Source organism: Boleophthalmus pectinirostris, unplaced genomic scaffold (genome assembly GCF_026225935.1).
Source record: "Boleophthalmus pectinirostris isolate CB_2022bp ecotype Guang Dong unplaced genomic scaffold, ASM2622593v1 HiC_scaffold_11, whole genome shotgun sequence".
Taxonomy (NCBI): domain Eukaryota; kingdom Metazoa; phylum Chordata; class Actinopteri; order Gobiiformes; family Gobiidae; genus Boleophthalmus; species Boleophthalmus pectinirostris.
The window spans coordinates 20,332,722-20,348,870 of record NW_026570994.1 but is presented as its reverse complement, the minus strand read 5'-3'; the positions used below and the strand labels follow the sequence as shown (position 1 = coordinate 20,348,870).

Below are 16,149 nucleotides of genomic sequence, written 5' to 3'. Positions count from 1 at the left end.
AGACAATATGCTTTTCATTTATTTAGGAAGGTAATTAACGAGCTGTAACGAGTCCAAAGAGGCTGTAATGAAAAGTCTCCGAGCTGTTTTCGATTTTGGACGAGGCTATATTGCATTTGGGAGCTGTATGTTGCCAAATTCTGACATTATTCCATATTATATCACTGAAACATAAACAAAACATACAGGTATTTCGCAGTTGAACGTTGTAAATACGTTGCCAAGGCGCTCAAATGCGTAAAATCCATCGTATCGCCTTGACTATAATAAGAAAATGCATCGCCAGCGTAAAGAATACGCCATAAAATCAAACCACCTCAAACGACAATGTGTCACCAAGCTATTTTACGTTTATTGTGTCACGTCTGGTCCGAAAACGTGGCGTTAAATTGCGTTATAACACGTTAAAAACCTGTAGTTGCTCCCTGCCCAAAATACGTAGCAAGCCAGCGATGCTCACGCGCTATGCTACGCGCTAGCTTCCGTCTGGCGCCTTTCAAATCAATTACACACGACGTTAACCCGGTTTCTTAGCCACGTTTAACGAAAAATCGCAACGACAACAGCGTGTTTGTAAAGTCTAACCACTGCAAATGCGTAAAAATTGCAGTTTTGCGAACATTTTTGACACGATATTTGTTTTAAGGTCGTATTTTGAAAGGGTAGCTTCCGGTGCGCGCTGATAACCTTCCGCGTTTTGACACATCTTGACAACCAAACAACATTACGATGAAAAATCCACAAAATCCTCGCTCTTACCTCGGCAGCGAAAGCCAAAGCCACCGTGGCCAGAAGCGCTATAGCCACGCGGTCCCTCATCGCGTTTGTTTTGTTTGGTTTTTTTTGGTTCAGTAGGCTCCCAAAATCCTCGTTTCTTTGCCCGGGTTTGAGCTCTCCTGGTCGGTGTGGTAGTGCGTCCTGCGCCGGTGCCTCCCGTTGTTTGATGGAGAGCTACACCGAGTCTGCACAGCTGCTCAGCGCCAGTCACCTGACCACAGACGGACGAGAATTACGCACAGACACACACACACACACACACGCGCGCGTACAGAGAGAGAGGCACGTACGCACACACACTTTACGCACACATTACGCACGGCTCCCTGTGTCCCTCGCGTTTTCTATTGAACAGCTTCAAAGGCAAGAAAGAAATAGTCTGACTTGGTTCACTTTTTTTTTTTTTTTTATGTTCACGCGTTTTTATTTGGTCAATGTTTAACTCATTACGATCTACATACGTTATATTCAACCTCATGCCGTAAAATTAAACATGTTCAGAGTGTGGAACAATCAAATCAAACACTGAGTAAGTCACTGAGCCGTAGGGACGTAACGATATGCAAATCTTACGTTACGATATTTTCACAATATTATAAACATCTCACGGTATGATATTTATTGCGACGATTTGTAGAGGCTAACAAAATTGTGAATATTAGGGGTGTAACGATATCCAAATCTCACGATACGATATTTTCACGATATTCAAATCTCACATTATGATATTTTTATGATATACATCTCAGTACAATATTTATTGTGACAATTTGTAGAGGTTAACAAAATTGGGAATAAAATATACGACATCTCACGGTACAGTATTTATTGCGATATTTTGTGGAAGCTAACAAAATTGTGAATATTAGGTGTGTAACGATAGGCAAATGGCACGTTACGATATTTTCATGGTACGATATTTATTGAGATATTTTGTGGAGGCTGAAGGCCAATTTACGGTCCAGGGTCAAATCGTCTGCGTTGACGCGTACCCCCTACGCAGAGCCTCTGCTTCGACCGACGTGCACCTCCAAAATGTTCTAACTACGCGTCGAAACAACGCAGACGATAAGAGCTGTGATTGGTCCTCCCTTCCACTGCACTACAGACGTTTCCTGTACTCGGCTTTCTTTTCTTTCAATATACATTGAGAAATAATGTGTTTAATGCAGCTGTGAGCATATGTGTTTACGTTTTACAGAAATGAAACTTAAAACCACATGTCAACGCAGAACTATACTTCACCCTTAACAAAATTGTGAATATTAGGGGTGTAACGATATCCAAATCTATGTTTATGTTTATTTATTTCGGACAGTAATACATAGAACATAAATTAAAAAACAAAAACAAAAAACTAAATAATAAAAAAAAGACAAAAACGTAAATACATAGATATAACACAAAAAGTAACTATTTCTATTCTATAATAACAGGCAAAATAAATGTTACGCAGAATTTTAATGTGTCCGAAAAAGGAGTGGGAGGAAGTAAATACTTATTTAACCCACCCCTTTTTTCTACAATCCCAAATTAACGAAGAACAAATAGACTGTACATTATAAGCAATAATTGCACAGTACCTCCATTGCATTACAATCTAACAGACAACAACAAATATATGTATATTATGTACACAGATATAGTACACATCATATACACAGATATAATATATACATACCTACATACACATCACATACCCATGCATACCTATATATATATGCATATATACACCCGTATACATACACTTACATATACATGCACACATATACCCTAAGCACTCATTTCTTCCGCACAGTATTTTGAAATAATTAATTTTTTAATTGCCCTTTTGAATACATGTATATTCGAACAAAGTTTTAATTCTATTTTCAAGTTGTTCCATAATTTCACACCACAAACAGAGACACAAAAACTTTTTCTTGTCGTTCGAGCACGAGGCAATTTAAAATTCAAAACGCCTCTTAAGTTATAGTTTGTTTCCCTTTCACAAAAAAGTAGTTGAAGATTTTTTGGTAAGTGCTTATTTTTAGCTTTATACATGACTTGTGCAGTTTGGTACAGAATCAAATCATTCAGTTTGAGTAATTTGGCATGAATAAACAGTGGATTAGTGTGGTCATGAAATTTGACATTATAAATAATTCTTATTGCTTTTTTTTGACGTTTTATCAATGGTTCTATTGCAGTTTTATAGTTATTGCCCCAAATTTCTGCACAGTCTGTTAAATATGGTAAAACCAGTGAACAATAAAGTGTGTGTAGTGCTCTGTGATCTAAGACATACTTTGCTTTGTTTAATACTGCAATACTTTTTGATATTTTATTATGTATCTAACGTTACAATATATTCACAATATCCAAATCTGATGTTACAATATTTCCATGATATACATCTCACGGTACGATATTTATTGCGATATTTATTGTGATACTTTTACACATGGATATATGACACCTTGAAGAAATTAAGAATAATTATTGCGCTATACTCACAGTTATTTTGTTAAAACTGAATAAAACATGATCATATAAATTGTGGGTAGACCAAGAATATTTTAATGCTGTTATATTGTTATATATGTAAATGGACCTGACAAATTTAATCCTTTAATTGGCAGGTACTAGATAAATTGCAGCTCCGTGTTTGAAGAAGGAGCAGGTGCCAATTTAAAACGCTATTGTGTGGTTTCTAATGGGCCAGTATGAAAAGGTCAGGCCTATTATTGTATTTTAGCCTATGTAAACAAACATAACTGTGGAAAATAATCTAGACTGTTGCACGGAGCGAGAAATCTAATGGAAGAGGTCGTGTTTTTATGATGGAATAAATAAATAAAAGCCTGGGTCCAGTGTCGAGTTTGATTTTTTTTTAAATAAATCGTTTAAATTCGATTATATGAGTTTGGAGATTGTTTGACAAGTTTTAGTTCAGTTTTCAAATGAACAGCTCCTTTTTTTTTACCTCTCGTTCAGTAGAAATTGGGAAATCCAGGACTGAAATCATCCAAATAATTCTAGTGAAGGTGGAATGGAAACATAAATATAAATGTTTTCGAGTTAAACACGTGTGAATGAAACAAAACACAAGGCCACGTCTGTTTGTGATGATTAAACGACACTAGAACAGAGATCAAAAAACAGTGTAATATGGGCCCTTTAACGTCATTGTTATCAAAACAATGACATGAAAGGGCCAGGACTAAACCAGGTCTAAACCAGGACTAAAACAGGACTAAACCAGGACTAAACCAGGACAAAACCATGACTAAAACAGGACTAAAACCAGGACTAAAACCAGGACAAAACCATGACTAAAACAGGAATAAACCAGGACTAAAACCAGGACAAAACCATGACTAAAACAGGAATAAACCAGGACTAAAACCAGGACAAAACCATGACTAAAACAGGACTAAAACCAGGACTAAAACAGGACAAAACATGACTAAAAACAGGACTAAACCAGGACTAAAACCAGGACCATGACTAAAACAGGACTAAACCAGGACAAAACCATGACTAAAACAGGACTAAACCAGGACTAAAACCAGGACAAAACCATGACTAAAACAGGAATAAACCAGGACAAAACCATGACTAAAACAGGACTAAAACCAGGACTAAACTATGACTAAAACAGGAATAAACCAGGACTAAAACCAGGACAAAACCATGACTAAAACAGGAATAAACCAGGACTAAAACCAGGACAAAACCATGACTAAAACAGGAAATAAACCAGGACTAAACCAGGACAAAACCATGACTAAAACAGGAATAAACCAGGACTAAACCAGGACAAAACCAGGACTAAAACAGGAATAAACCAGGACTAAACCAGGACAAAACCATGACTAAAACAGGAATAAACCATGACTAAAACCAGGACAAAACCATGACTAAAACAGGACTAAAACCAGGACAAAACCATGACTAAAACAGGAATAAACCAGGACTAAAACCAGGACAAAACCATGACGAAAACAGGACTAAACCAGGACAAAACCATGACTAAAACAGGACTAAAACCACAACTAAAACCAGGACCAAACCAGGACTAAAACCAGGACCAAACCAAGACAAAACCAGGACAAAACCACAACTAAAATCAGGACTAAAACCAGGACAAAACCAAGACAAAACCAAGATAAAACCAAGACTAAAACAGGACTAAAACCAGGACTAAAACCAAGACAAAACCAAGATAAAACCATAACTAAAACAGGACTAAACCAGGACTAAAACCAGGACCAAACCAAGACAAAACCAGGACAAAACCACGACTAAAACCAGGACTAAAACCAGGACTAAAACAGGAATAAACCAGGACTAAAACCAGGACAAAACCAGGACTAAAACAGGAATAAACCAGGACTAAACCAGGACAAAACCAGGACTAAAACAGGACTAAACCAGGACAAAACCAAGACAAAACCATGACTAAAACAGGAATAAACCAGGACTAAAACCAGGACAAAACCAGGACTAAAACACGACTAAACCAGGACAAAACCAAGACAAAACCATGACTAAAACAGGAATAAACCAGGACTAAAACCAAGACAAAACCAGGACAAAACCATGACGAAAACAGGACTAAACCAGGACAAAACCATGACTAAAACAGGACTAAACCAGGACAAAAACCACGACAAAACCACGACTAAAACCACAACTAAAACCAGGACCAAACCAGGACTAAAACCAGGACCAAACCAAGACAAAACCAGGACAAAACCACAACTAAAATCAGGACTAAAACCAGGACAAAACCAAGACAAAACCACAACTAAAACCACAACTAAAACCAGGACCAAACCAAGACAAAACCAGGACAAAACCACAACTAAAATCAGGACTAAAACCAGGACAAAACCAAGACAAAACCAAGATAAAACCAAGACTAAAACAGGACTAAACCAGGACTAAAACCAGGACAAAACCATGACTAAAACAGGAATAAACCAGGACTAAAACCAGGACAAAACCAGGAGAAAACCACAACTAAAACCAGGACCAAACCAGGACTAAACCAGGACCAAACCAAGACAAAACCAGGACAAAACCATGACTAAAATCAGGACTAAAATCAGGACCAAACCAGGACCAAACCACGACTAAAATCAGGACTAAAATCAAGACTAAAACAGGACCAAACCAGGATTAAACCAGGACCAAACCAAAACAAAACCAGGACAAAACCACAACTAAAATCAGGACTAAAATCAGGACCAAACCAGGACTAAACCACGACTAAAATCAGGACTAAAACCAAGACACAACCAAGACTAAACCAGGACTGTACAAGGACCAACTAGTTCTAGACTAGGACTAAACCAGGACTAAACCAGTACCAAACCAGGACCGGCATTCACTTTAGACCAGGTTATAGTATATTATTTTGTTATGGCCCAGATAAGCGCAGTATTTGACCTCATCAGAAAAGTTCCATGATGGAGCTTTAATAAATGTTGATATGCAGACATGTTTTTTGTTTACAGATGGAGACTGTAGACGAAGCATCAGCCACGGTGAGACATGGTTCATTTTATCGACACATCTTCAAACCTACACCGCACATTTGTAAAGCGGTGAAGTAAAAGTAGTAAAATACTTGAGTACATTTTACAGTGGACACTTTTACTTCACTACATTTGAGCAGGTGTCTGTACTTTCTACTGCACTACATTTCTGAACAGGACTGAAAAGTAAAAGCGTTTTTATAATAGTGGACTGAGGGTTTATTTTAACACTTTCATAATTTAAGCAAAACTAAAATATACAAATAAAAAAAAACAAAAAACAGATCAATTTTCTGTTGGACAAAATCCAGCACAAATCTGTATCAAAATCACGACATTTGAAGCTTTATAAGACCTCAAAATCTACTTGAAATACTTTTACTTTTTACTCTTGATGTACATTTTTAAACTGGTACTTTATCCTTTTACTTAAAGGTTGTATAGAGGATTTTCCAAGGAACGAGAAATCCAGCGACTGTTTGTCCTTTTTCAAATGTTGCGCATGTGTGAAACCACCTCCCCTCCCCTACAGCTCCTACGTAGAAACACCTCCTCCTCCTTACGCCAGAAACAGGTTTGTTTACAGCCGGTGCACATGACTTGTAAACAACTAACTACAGTGTTGGTTAAGCAAGACGGAGAAGTGAGGAGCGGGGGGAGCGGGTGCGCGGACATTTCGTTCGCGGACGAGAAGTGAGGAGCAGGAAGAAGAGCGGAGCAGAGAGAGGAGAGAGGAGAGCGGTGTGTGGAGATTCCGTGAGGAGCGGGAGGAAGAGTGGATCGGGCAGTGGGGAGAGGAGCAGGAAAGGGGTGCAGAGAAGGTTGCGCGGAGATTCAGTGCGAATGAACTAGCTACAACACGCAGCAGCAAGCGGACTCTTTCTTTGCCTTGAAAATTACGTTTTCAGACATAGGATATCGCTTTCGTGTCCTGAAAAATGTTTGTCTAACTCTTGGAAATAAAGTACATTTTCATAATAAGTTAAGCAGAAGTTTCCTGTCCAGGAGTAATTTGTGGACCAGTGCGTCAGTCTTTAGACCCTTCGTCTGCTTCAGTCGCGCCATCGCTGGAATGAATCTTCAAGAATCACCTTAGTTTGGCTTCGCTGCTTTTCCCCTTGTCTTCTTCTTTCAGTGACCTCAAAAACGGACTTTCTTTTGCGGCGAACTGCTCCTGGATTCTTGTCGCCATCGCAACAAACTTTGTGCGAACTGCGAGGAAGATATAGGAAAAAAAAGCCGCTAAGAACTGTTGCGTTGGTGGAGTAAACAGCGTCTGTGCGTCTTGCGTCTGTGGACTGCGTGACAGTCGTACGTAAACCACGTACCGGCGGCGCAGGCAAGTCAGTTACACTAGAAACGTAGGGAGTTTGATTGACAGCCTGTCAGCTCACAGATAACGAGGCAGTGTCGTTATCTATTGGCAAATGTTTAGCCCCACCACGTCCAGAGTTGATGAATTTTTATTCTTTTTTTTGGTCATCATAATTACAAGGCGACTGCACCTTTATAATCTATCATTGACAATTTGAAACCAAAAAAAAATCCTCCATACAACCTTTAAGTACTTCAGTATTTCTTTGTTCTGTTATTTGCGAGTAACAAAGTACTTTTTCGAACCATGTTTACGACATTGACTGAGAGCAAAAAGTATTTTTATTATAGTTTGAGACCTTCTGAAAATGCTGAAGTTTTATTTTTTCACTTTTATAAAATTTTATAATATGAGCAAAACAAAAATATACAAATAAAACAACTGCTGGATTCATTTGTTTCTGTTGAACAAAATTCAGCACAAATCTGTATCAAAATCACGACATTTGAAGCTTTATAAGACCTCAAAATCTACACGAAATACTATTACTTTTTACTCTTGAAGTACATTTTTGAACGGGAACTTTATCACTTTTACTTAAGTAGACTGTTTCATGCGATACTTTTGCTTTTACTTAAGTATTTCTTTGTTCTGTTATGTGTAATTTTACTTAAGATATTTGAGTACTTCTTCTACCCATGTTTACAAAATTTGAAGCTTTATAAGACCTCAAAATCTGCGCAAAATACTTTTACTTTTTACTCTTGACGTACATTTTTAAACAGGTACTTTTACACCTTTACTCAAGTAGATTGTTTGATGTGGTACTTTTGCTTTTACTTAAGTATTTTGTTCTGTTATCTGTAATTTTACTTAAGAAATTTGAGTACTTTTTCAACCCATATTTATGACATTTAAAGCTTTATGAGACCTCAAAATCTGTACGAAATACTTGTACTTTTTGCTCGTGATGTACATTTTTATCCTTTTACTTAAGTATTTTGTTCTGTTATCTGTAATTTTACTTAAGAAATTTAAGTACTTCTTCCACCCATGTTTACGACATTTAAAGCTTTATAAGACCACAAAATCTGCGCAAAATGCTTTTATTTTTCACTTTTGAAGTACATTTTTGAACAGGTCCTTTATATTTTTACTTAAATAGACTGTTTCATGTGATACTTTTGCTTTTACTTAATATTTCTTAGTTCTGATATTTTAATTTTAGTTAAGAAATTTGAGTTCTTTTTCCACAAATATTTACTACATTTGAAGCTTTATAAGACCTCAAAATCAACACGAAATACTTTTACTTTTTACTCTTGACGTACATTTTTAAACAGGTATTTTAAAACTTTTACTTAAGTAGATTGTTTCATGTGATACTTTTGCTTTTACATAAGTGTTTTGTCCTGTTATCTGTAATTTTACTTAAGAAATTTGAGTACTTTGTTTACGACATTTGAAGCTTTATAAAACCTCAAAATCTGTGCAAAATACTTTTACTTTTTACTCTAAATGTACATTTTTAAACGGGAACTTTATCCTTTTACTTAAGTATTTTGTTCTGTTATCTGTAATTTCACTTAAGAAATTTTAGTACTTTGTTTGTTTACAACATTTGAAGCTTTATAAAACCTCAAAATCTGCACAGAATACTTTTTCTTTTTACTCTTGAAGTACATTTTTAAACGGGTACTTTAATACTTAAGCAGACTGTTTCATGTGATACTTTTACTTTTACTTAAGTATTTCTTTGTTCTGTTACTTGTAATTTTACTGAAGTAACACATTTAAGTACTTTTTCCACCCATGTTTACTACATTTGAAGCTTTAATAGACCTCAAAATCTGCTTGAAATACTTTTACTTTTTACTCTTGACGTACATTTTTGAACAGGTATTTTAACACTTTTACTTAAGTTAAAGCAAAAGTATCACATGAAACAGTCTACTTAAGTATTTCTTTGTTCTCTTATTTGACTTTTATTTAAGTAACAAATTTGAGTAATACTTTCACCCATGTTTACCTCATTTTAAGCTTCATAAGACCTCAAAATCTGCAAAAAAATCTTTTATTTTTCACTCTCGATGTACATTTTTAAACGGATATTTTAACACTTTTACTTAAGTATTAACTGTTTCGTGTGATTCTTTTGCTTTTACTTGAATATTTATTTGTTCTGTTATCTGTAAGACCTCAAAATCTGGGTGAAATACTTTTAATTTTGACATACATTTTTAAACGGATGCTTTAATACTTTTAGTTAAGTCAGTATTTTCATGTTTTGTTTTTACTTGAGTATTTCTTTGCTCTCACATCCGTACGTTTCCTTCTTCCGCTCGTGTTTAAAAGCCGTCAGGGACTTCGAGAGCTGCGGTGATTTATCGCGCTGACCTTCGTTGACCTTTGGTGGGAGGAGAGTTTGACCCCGTGCGTCTCTCAGATAATGACCGTGGATCTCCGGTCATTTGCATCGATTCGTTCTGGTCCCCGAGAAGCGGCGAGTCACAAGCGGAAACTAAACGGGCTTTTCTGAACCTTAAAGGAGACGAGTGAGGCTTTATAATGGGGTTTAATGGGCTGGGATTGCGCTGTTTGCCTTTTTAACGTCGTTTCCTCGTCGCAAACGGACCTGGAGTTGTGTTTTGTTTCATTCACACTTGTTTAAACGCACAAATCCTGCATGTTTAGGCTTTTTTCACCTTCAAGTTGTTCCTTTACAACAATAAATCACTCACCTACGGCTGCTCGATTATGGAAAAAATCATTATCACGAATTATTCAAATGATTAGTTTTTATTTACGCGATGCATTTATTCAGCATTTCTCTCTCAAAAAAACAAAAAAAACAAAACACTTTCACTAAAACCTTATAATTTAACATAAATATAGGCTAGAAATATGGACTGAACCAGGACTAAACCTGGACTAAACCCGTCTCAGTCCCAGTCTCAGTCCAGTCTCATTCCCGGTCTGGTCCCGGTCTCAGTCCCGGTCTCAGTCCTGATCTTGTCCTAGTATGGTCCCAGTCTAAGTCCCGGTCTTAGTCCCTGTTTCAGTCCTGGTCCCGGTCCCAGTCTGGCAAGGTCTTAGTCCTGGTCTGGTCCCGGTCTGGTCCCAGTCTCAGTCCTGATCACCCGACAGTCTATGCGGGTGCAACTCTGGGCCTGTCCCTACACTCCTGGTTTAGTCCTGGTTTAGTCCTGGTTTAGTCCTGTTTAGTCCTAGTCCTGTTTCAGTCCTGTTTAGTCCTGTTTAGTCCTGGTTCCTGTTTAGTCCTAGGTTTAGCCTGGTTTTAGTCCTGGTTCCTAGTCCTGGTTTAGTCCTGGTTTAGTCCTGGTTTAGGTTTAGACCTGGTTTAGTCCTGGTTTAGTCCTGGTTTAGTCCTAGTTTAGTGGTTTTTCCAGTCCTTTCCTAGTTTCAGTCCTGGTTTAAAAACCTAAATCAGTCCTGGTTTTTTCATTTTTTCCTGGAGACAAATAATGAAGAATATCCTGGTTTTTTTCCTTTTTTTTTTTATTTTTGAAAAACGAATAAACGAACGACACACAGATTTAGACAAATAAATAATCAAGTGTTACTCAAACGTGTGAATGAAAACACAACTCCAGGTCTGTTTTTGACGACGAAACGAGATTAAAACACGACTCAAAGCTCACAGGAGTTTAATTTTGCGTCATATAAAACCTTTAAACGTCGGTTGAAGACAGATCGGGCTTGTGTTCGTTCGTCGTGATTTTGTTTTGCTTGGGACATATGCGGCTCTGTAACCTGGTTAGATTTAATGCCTGGTTTAGTACTCCTGTCCTGGTTTAGTCCTGGTTTAGTCCTGGTTTAGTCCTGGTTTAGTCCTGGTTTAGTCCTGGTTTAGTCCTGGTTCAGTTTAGTCCTGGTTTTAGTCCTGGTTTTAGTCCTGGTTTAGTCCTGGTTTAGACCTGGTTTAGACCTGGTTCCTGTAGTTGGTTTAGTCCTGGTTTAGTCCCTGGTTTAGTCCTGTTTTCCTGGTTTAGTCCTGGTTTAGTGGTTTAGTCCTGGTTTAGTCCTGGTTTAGTCCTGGTTTAGTCCTGGTTTAGTCCTAGTCCTGGTTCCTGGTTTAGTCCTGTTTAGTAGTCCTGGTTTAGTCCTGGTTTAGTCCTTTAGACCTGGTTTAGACCTGGTTTAGTAGTTTAGTCCTGGTTTAGTCCTGGTTTAGTCCTGGTTTAGTCCTGGTTTAGAGTCCTGGTTTAGACCTGGTTTAGTCCTGGTTTAGTCCTGGTTTAGTCCTGGTTTAGTCCTGGTTTAGTCCTGGTTTAGTCCTGGTTTAGTCCTGGTTTAGTCCTGGTTTAGTCCTGGTTTAGTCCTGGTTTAGTCCTGGTTTAGTCCTGGTTTAGTCCTGGTTTAGTCCTGGTTTAGTCCTGGTTTAGTCCTGGTTTAGTCCTGGTTTCCTGGTTAGTTTAGTCCTGGTTTTTTTCCTGGTTTAGTCCTCTTTTAGCATCCTGGTTCCTGGTTTAACACAAAAGCAAAAACTGAAAAAACAAATCATTTCCGTTTTTTCATTTTGGTTCTGGAGACAAATAATGAAGAATATCGCTTTTTTTTTTTTTTTTTTTTTTTGGTTTTATTTTGAAAAACGAATAAACGAACGACACACAGATTTCCACAGACAAATAAATAATCAAGTGTTACTCAAACGTGTGAATGAAAACACAACTCCAGGTCTGTTTTTGACGACGAAACGAGATTAAAACACGACTCAAAGCTCACAGGAGTTTAATTTTGCGTCATATAAAACCTTTAAACGTCGGTTGAAGACAGATCGGGCTTGTGTTCGTTCGTAATCGTGATTTTGTTTGGTGCTTGGGACATATGCGGCGTCTGTAATGGCGCAGATGGTGAATGCGGTGACTCACTTCTGTTCGGGCTCTTCTGTTTCACACTGACGCCGGTTTAATGTGGCCCGAGTGAAACGCCGCGGAGACGTGGGCGACGAACAGACGAGCGAATGTTAAACTTGGATTTAAATGAACCAGGCGTCGTGCGAACTTTAGATCTGGTTTAGTCCTGGTTTAGATCTAGTTTAGACCTGGTTTAGACCTGGTTTTAGACGTGTTTTAGATCTGGTTTTAGTCCTGGTTTTAGACCTGGTTTTAGACCTGTTTTAGATCTGGTTTTAGACCTGTTTGAGACCTGGTTTAGATCTGGTTTAGATCTGTTTTGTTTTAGTCCTGGTTTAGACCTGGTTTAGACCTGGTTTGTTTTCCTGGTTTAGACCTGGTTTAGTCCTGGTTTTAGTCCTGTTTAGACCTGGTTTAGTCCTGGTTTAGTCTGGTTTTAGTCCTGGTTTAGACCTGGTTTAGTCCTGTTTAGTCCTGGTTAGTCCTGGTTTAGACCTGGTTTAGTCTGGTTTAGTCCTGGTTTAGACCTGGTTGGTTTAGTCTGGTTTTAGTCCTGGTTTTTAGTCCTGGTTTAGTGGTTTAGTCCTGGTTTAGTGGTTTAGTCCTGGTTTAGTCCTGGTTTAGTCCTGTTAGTCCTGGTTTAGACCTGGTTTAGACCTGGTTTAGACCTGGTTTAGTCCTGGTTTAGTCCTGGTTCAGTCCTGTTTTTAGTCCTGGTTTTTGTCCTGGTTTAGTCCTGGTTTTAGTCCTGGTTTAGTCCTGGTTTAGTGGTTTAGACCTGTTTAGTTGTTTAGTCCTGGTTTTAGTTTAACCTGGTTTAGTCCTGTTTAGTTGGTTAGTCCTGGTTGTTTACCTAGACCTTTAGTCCTGGTTTCCTGGTTTAGTTTAGTCCTGGTTAGACCTGGTTTAGTCCTGGTTTAGTCCTGGTTTAGGCCTGGTTTAGTCCTGGTTTAGATCCTGGTTTAGTCCTGGTTTAGTCCTGGTTTAGTCCTGGTTTAGTCCTGGTTTAGACCTGGTTTAGTCCTGGTTTAGTCCTGGTTTAGTCCTGGTTTAGTCCTGGTTTTAGTCCTGGTTTAGACCTGGTTTAGTCTGGTTTAGTCCTGGTTTAGTCCTGGTTTAGTCCTGGTTTAGACCTGGTTTAGACCTGGTTTAGTCCTGGTTTAGTCCTGGTTTAGTCCTGGTTTAGTCCTGGTTTAGACCTGGTTTAGTCCTGGTTTAGACCTGGTTTAGTCCTGGTTTAGTCCTGGTTTAGTCCTGGTTCAGTCCATTATCTGTTTTTTTCCATTCTTCATTTCAACACAAAAGCAAAAACTGAAAAAACAAATCATTTCCGTTTTTTCATTTTGGTTCTGGAGACAAATAATGAAGAATATCGCTTTTTTTCTTTTTTTTGGTTTTATTTTGAAAAACGAATACACAGATTTACACAGACAAATAAATAATCAAGTGCGAATGTTAAACTTGGATTTAAATGAACCAGGCGTCGTGCGAACGAACATAACACGGCTGTTTTAAAGTCCAGAAAACGAATTTAAAACCCGAGAGTCAGAGAAATGTTTTAATAACTCGGCCGTTTGTTCATCTTCTCCCGTCCCGCCCGCTTTTGTCTCCAACAGTGTCGGGAAGGTGACTTTTAAAATGTAATCCCCTACAGATTACAGATTACATACCCCAAAATGTAGTTTGTAACGTAATCCATTAAATGACTTAAAGTGAGTAATGTAATCTGATTACTTTGGATTACTTGATTTGCTTTAGAGAAGCAAAGACGAGGAAATCGTCACATAAGATGTTTTGTCTGATAAAAGAAAATAAAAAGTCCAGATTTTACTGAACCAAATTAAAAATATTATTGATAGTTTAGACGTGGTTTAGTCCTGGTTTAGACCTGGTTTAGACCTGGTTTAGATCCTGGTTTAGTCCTGGTTTTAGACCTGGTTTTAGACCTGGTTTTAGTCCTGGTTTAGACCTGGTTTTTAGACCTGTTTTAGACCTGGTTTTAGACCTGGTTTTTAGTCCTGGTTTAGACTTTTAGTCTGTTTAGACCTGGTTTTAGACTGGTTTTAGACCTGGTTTTAGTCCTGGTTTAGTCCTGGTTTTAGACCTGGTTTTAGACCTGTTTTAGCCCAGGTTTAGATCTGCTTTAGATCTAGTTTAGACCTGGTTTTAGTCCTGGTTTAGTCCTGGTTTTAGACCTGGTTTTAGACCTGTTTTAGCCCTGGTTTAGATCTGCTTTAGATCTAGTTTAGATCTGGTTTTAGTCCTGGTTTAGGCCTGGTTTTCGACCTGTTTTCAACCTGGTTTTAGTTCTAGTTTAGTCCTGGTTTAGACCTGGTTTAGATCTAGTTTAGACCTGGTTTTAGTCCTGGTTTAGTCCTGGTTCTGCCCAAAATGTGAAAACAGGAAAATCCCTCTGTGTAATCCATTTATTTCAACAAAGTAACTGTAATCCAATTACCACTCCCTGAAACAGTAACTGTAACTGAATACAGTTACTCATAATTTGTACTCTGATTACTCCAGTACATGTAATCTGTTACTCCCCAACACTGCTTTTTAATGATGAATTATTACTTTATTGCAGTGTATCTCTGGAGAAATATATCGTGCGTCGAAGTTTTTATCGTGTTGTTTTGTATTTTATTACATTATAGTTGAGGATTTCAGCTTTTGAGTTTGAAGTAAATAACGACACAAAATACACATTGTAATTTCTATTTATTTGACGTTTAAAACAAAACAACTTTCACAAAAACAAAAATGGTAAAAAGTAGAATCCACTTTGGTTCACGTCTCGTCATTTGATTTTCAAGTATTTTCCAAAAACTCCAGTCTTTTCAACGAGACCCGAGTTCGGACGGTGGCTCCCGAGGTCCGAAGACAAAGTCCATCTTCTCCTCTTCTTCTCGTTTAGTCCAGGTTTGAGTCTGGGTCTAGACCTGGTTTCGGTCTTTTTGGACTTTTGGACTCTCGGTTGTAGTATCCCAGATTGTGACTCGCAAATGATTAAACTGTACAAACAAAAACAAACGGCGCATTTAAAGATTCACTCTGTAACTTTTCTGTAGGCAGTTCTCTTCAGGGAAATGATGGAATGTTCCACGGTATGGCATTAAACTCACATTTATTCAGTCGCTTTTATTGCTCAAAAATACCTTCATAAATCTGTATTTTCAATGCGAACGCTGCAAAAAAAAAAGATCTAAACACTTGAATCTATCTCGAATCTATCAGAAAATGACTAAAAAGTAGTAAAATGATCTGTTGACGCAGCAAGATCATTTTACGTGACAAGTTATCTTAAAATAAAGCACCTCTAGACTAAAATTAAGCTTTTCATGGGTTGAAAATAAGTTTATAGATGCTAAATTTGAGATAAACAGACCTAAAACCAGTTTAAGATTCGTGTTCATGGCCTGATAATAAGTTCTCAGATGCCAAATTTGACATAAAAAGCTTTAAATTCTGCTAAATTCTTGATAAACATACCTAAAACAAGTTTATGATTAGTATGAAAAGCTCGATAATAAATTCAAAGATGCTAAATTATAGATATAAGTACGTGAAATCTTAGTAGTTGGTAATCAGCAAATCTGTGTCACTGAAACTAAAATCAAGTGACGTGTTTCAACTTTGTTAAATGGATTGTAGCTTC

General features: G+C 37.6%; 1 protein-coding gene across 1 annotated transcript in view; it reads right to left on the bottom strand.

Moving 5' to 3' along the window:
- Positions 1–997, bottom strand: part of appa (amyloid beta (A4) precursor protein a) — a 58,866-nt gene extending 57,869 nt beyond the window's left edge. The window contains exon 1 of the mRNA XM_055163671.1: positions 760–997. Coding sequence (XP_055019646.1) covers positions 760–819 — 60 coding nt within the window. The 5' untranslated portion in view covers positions 820–997. The remainder of the gene's footprint in view (positions 1–759) is intronic.
- Positions 998–16,149: the final 15,152 nt, after the last annotated feature.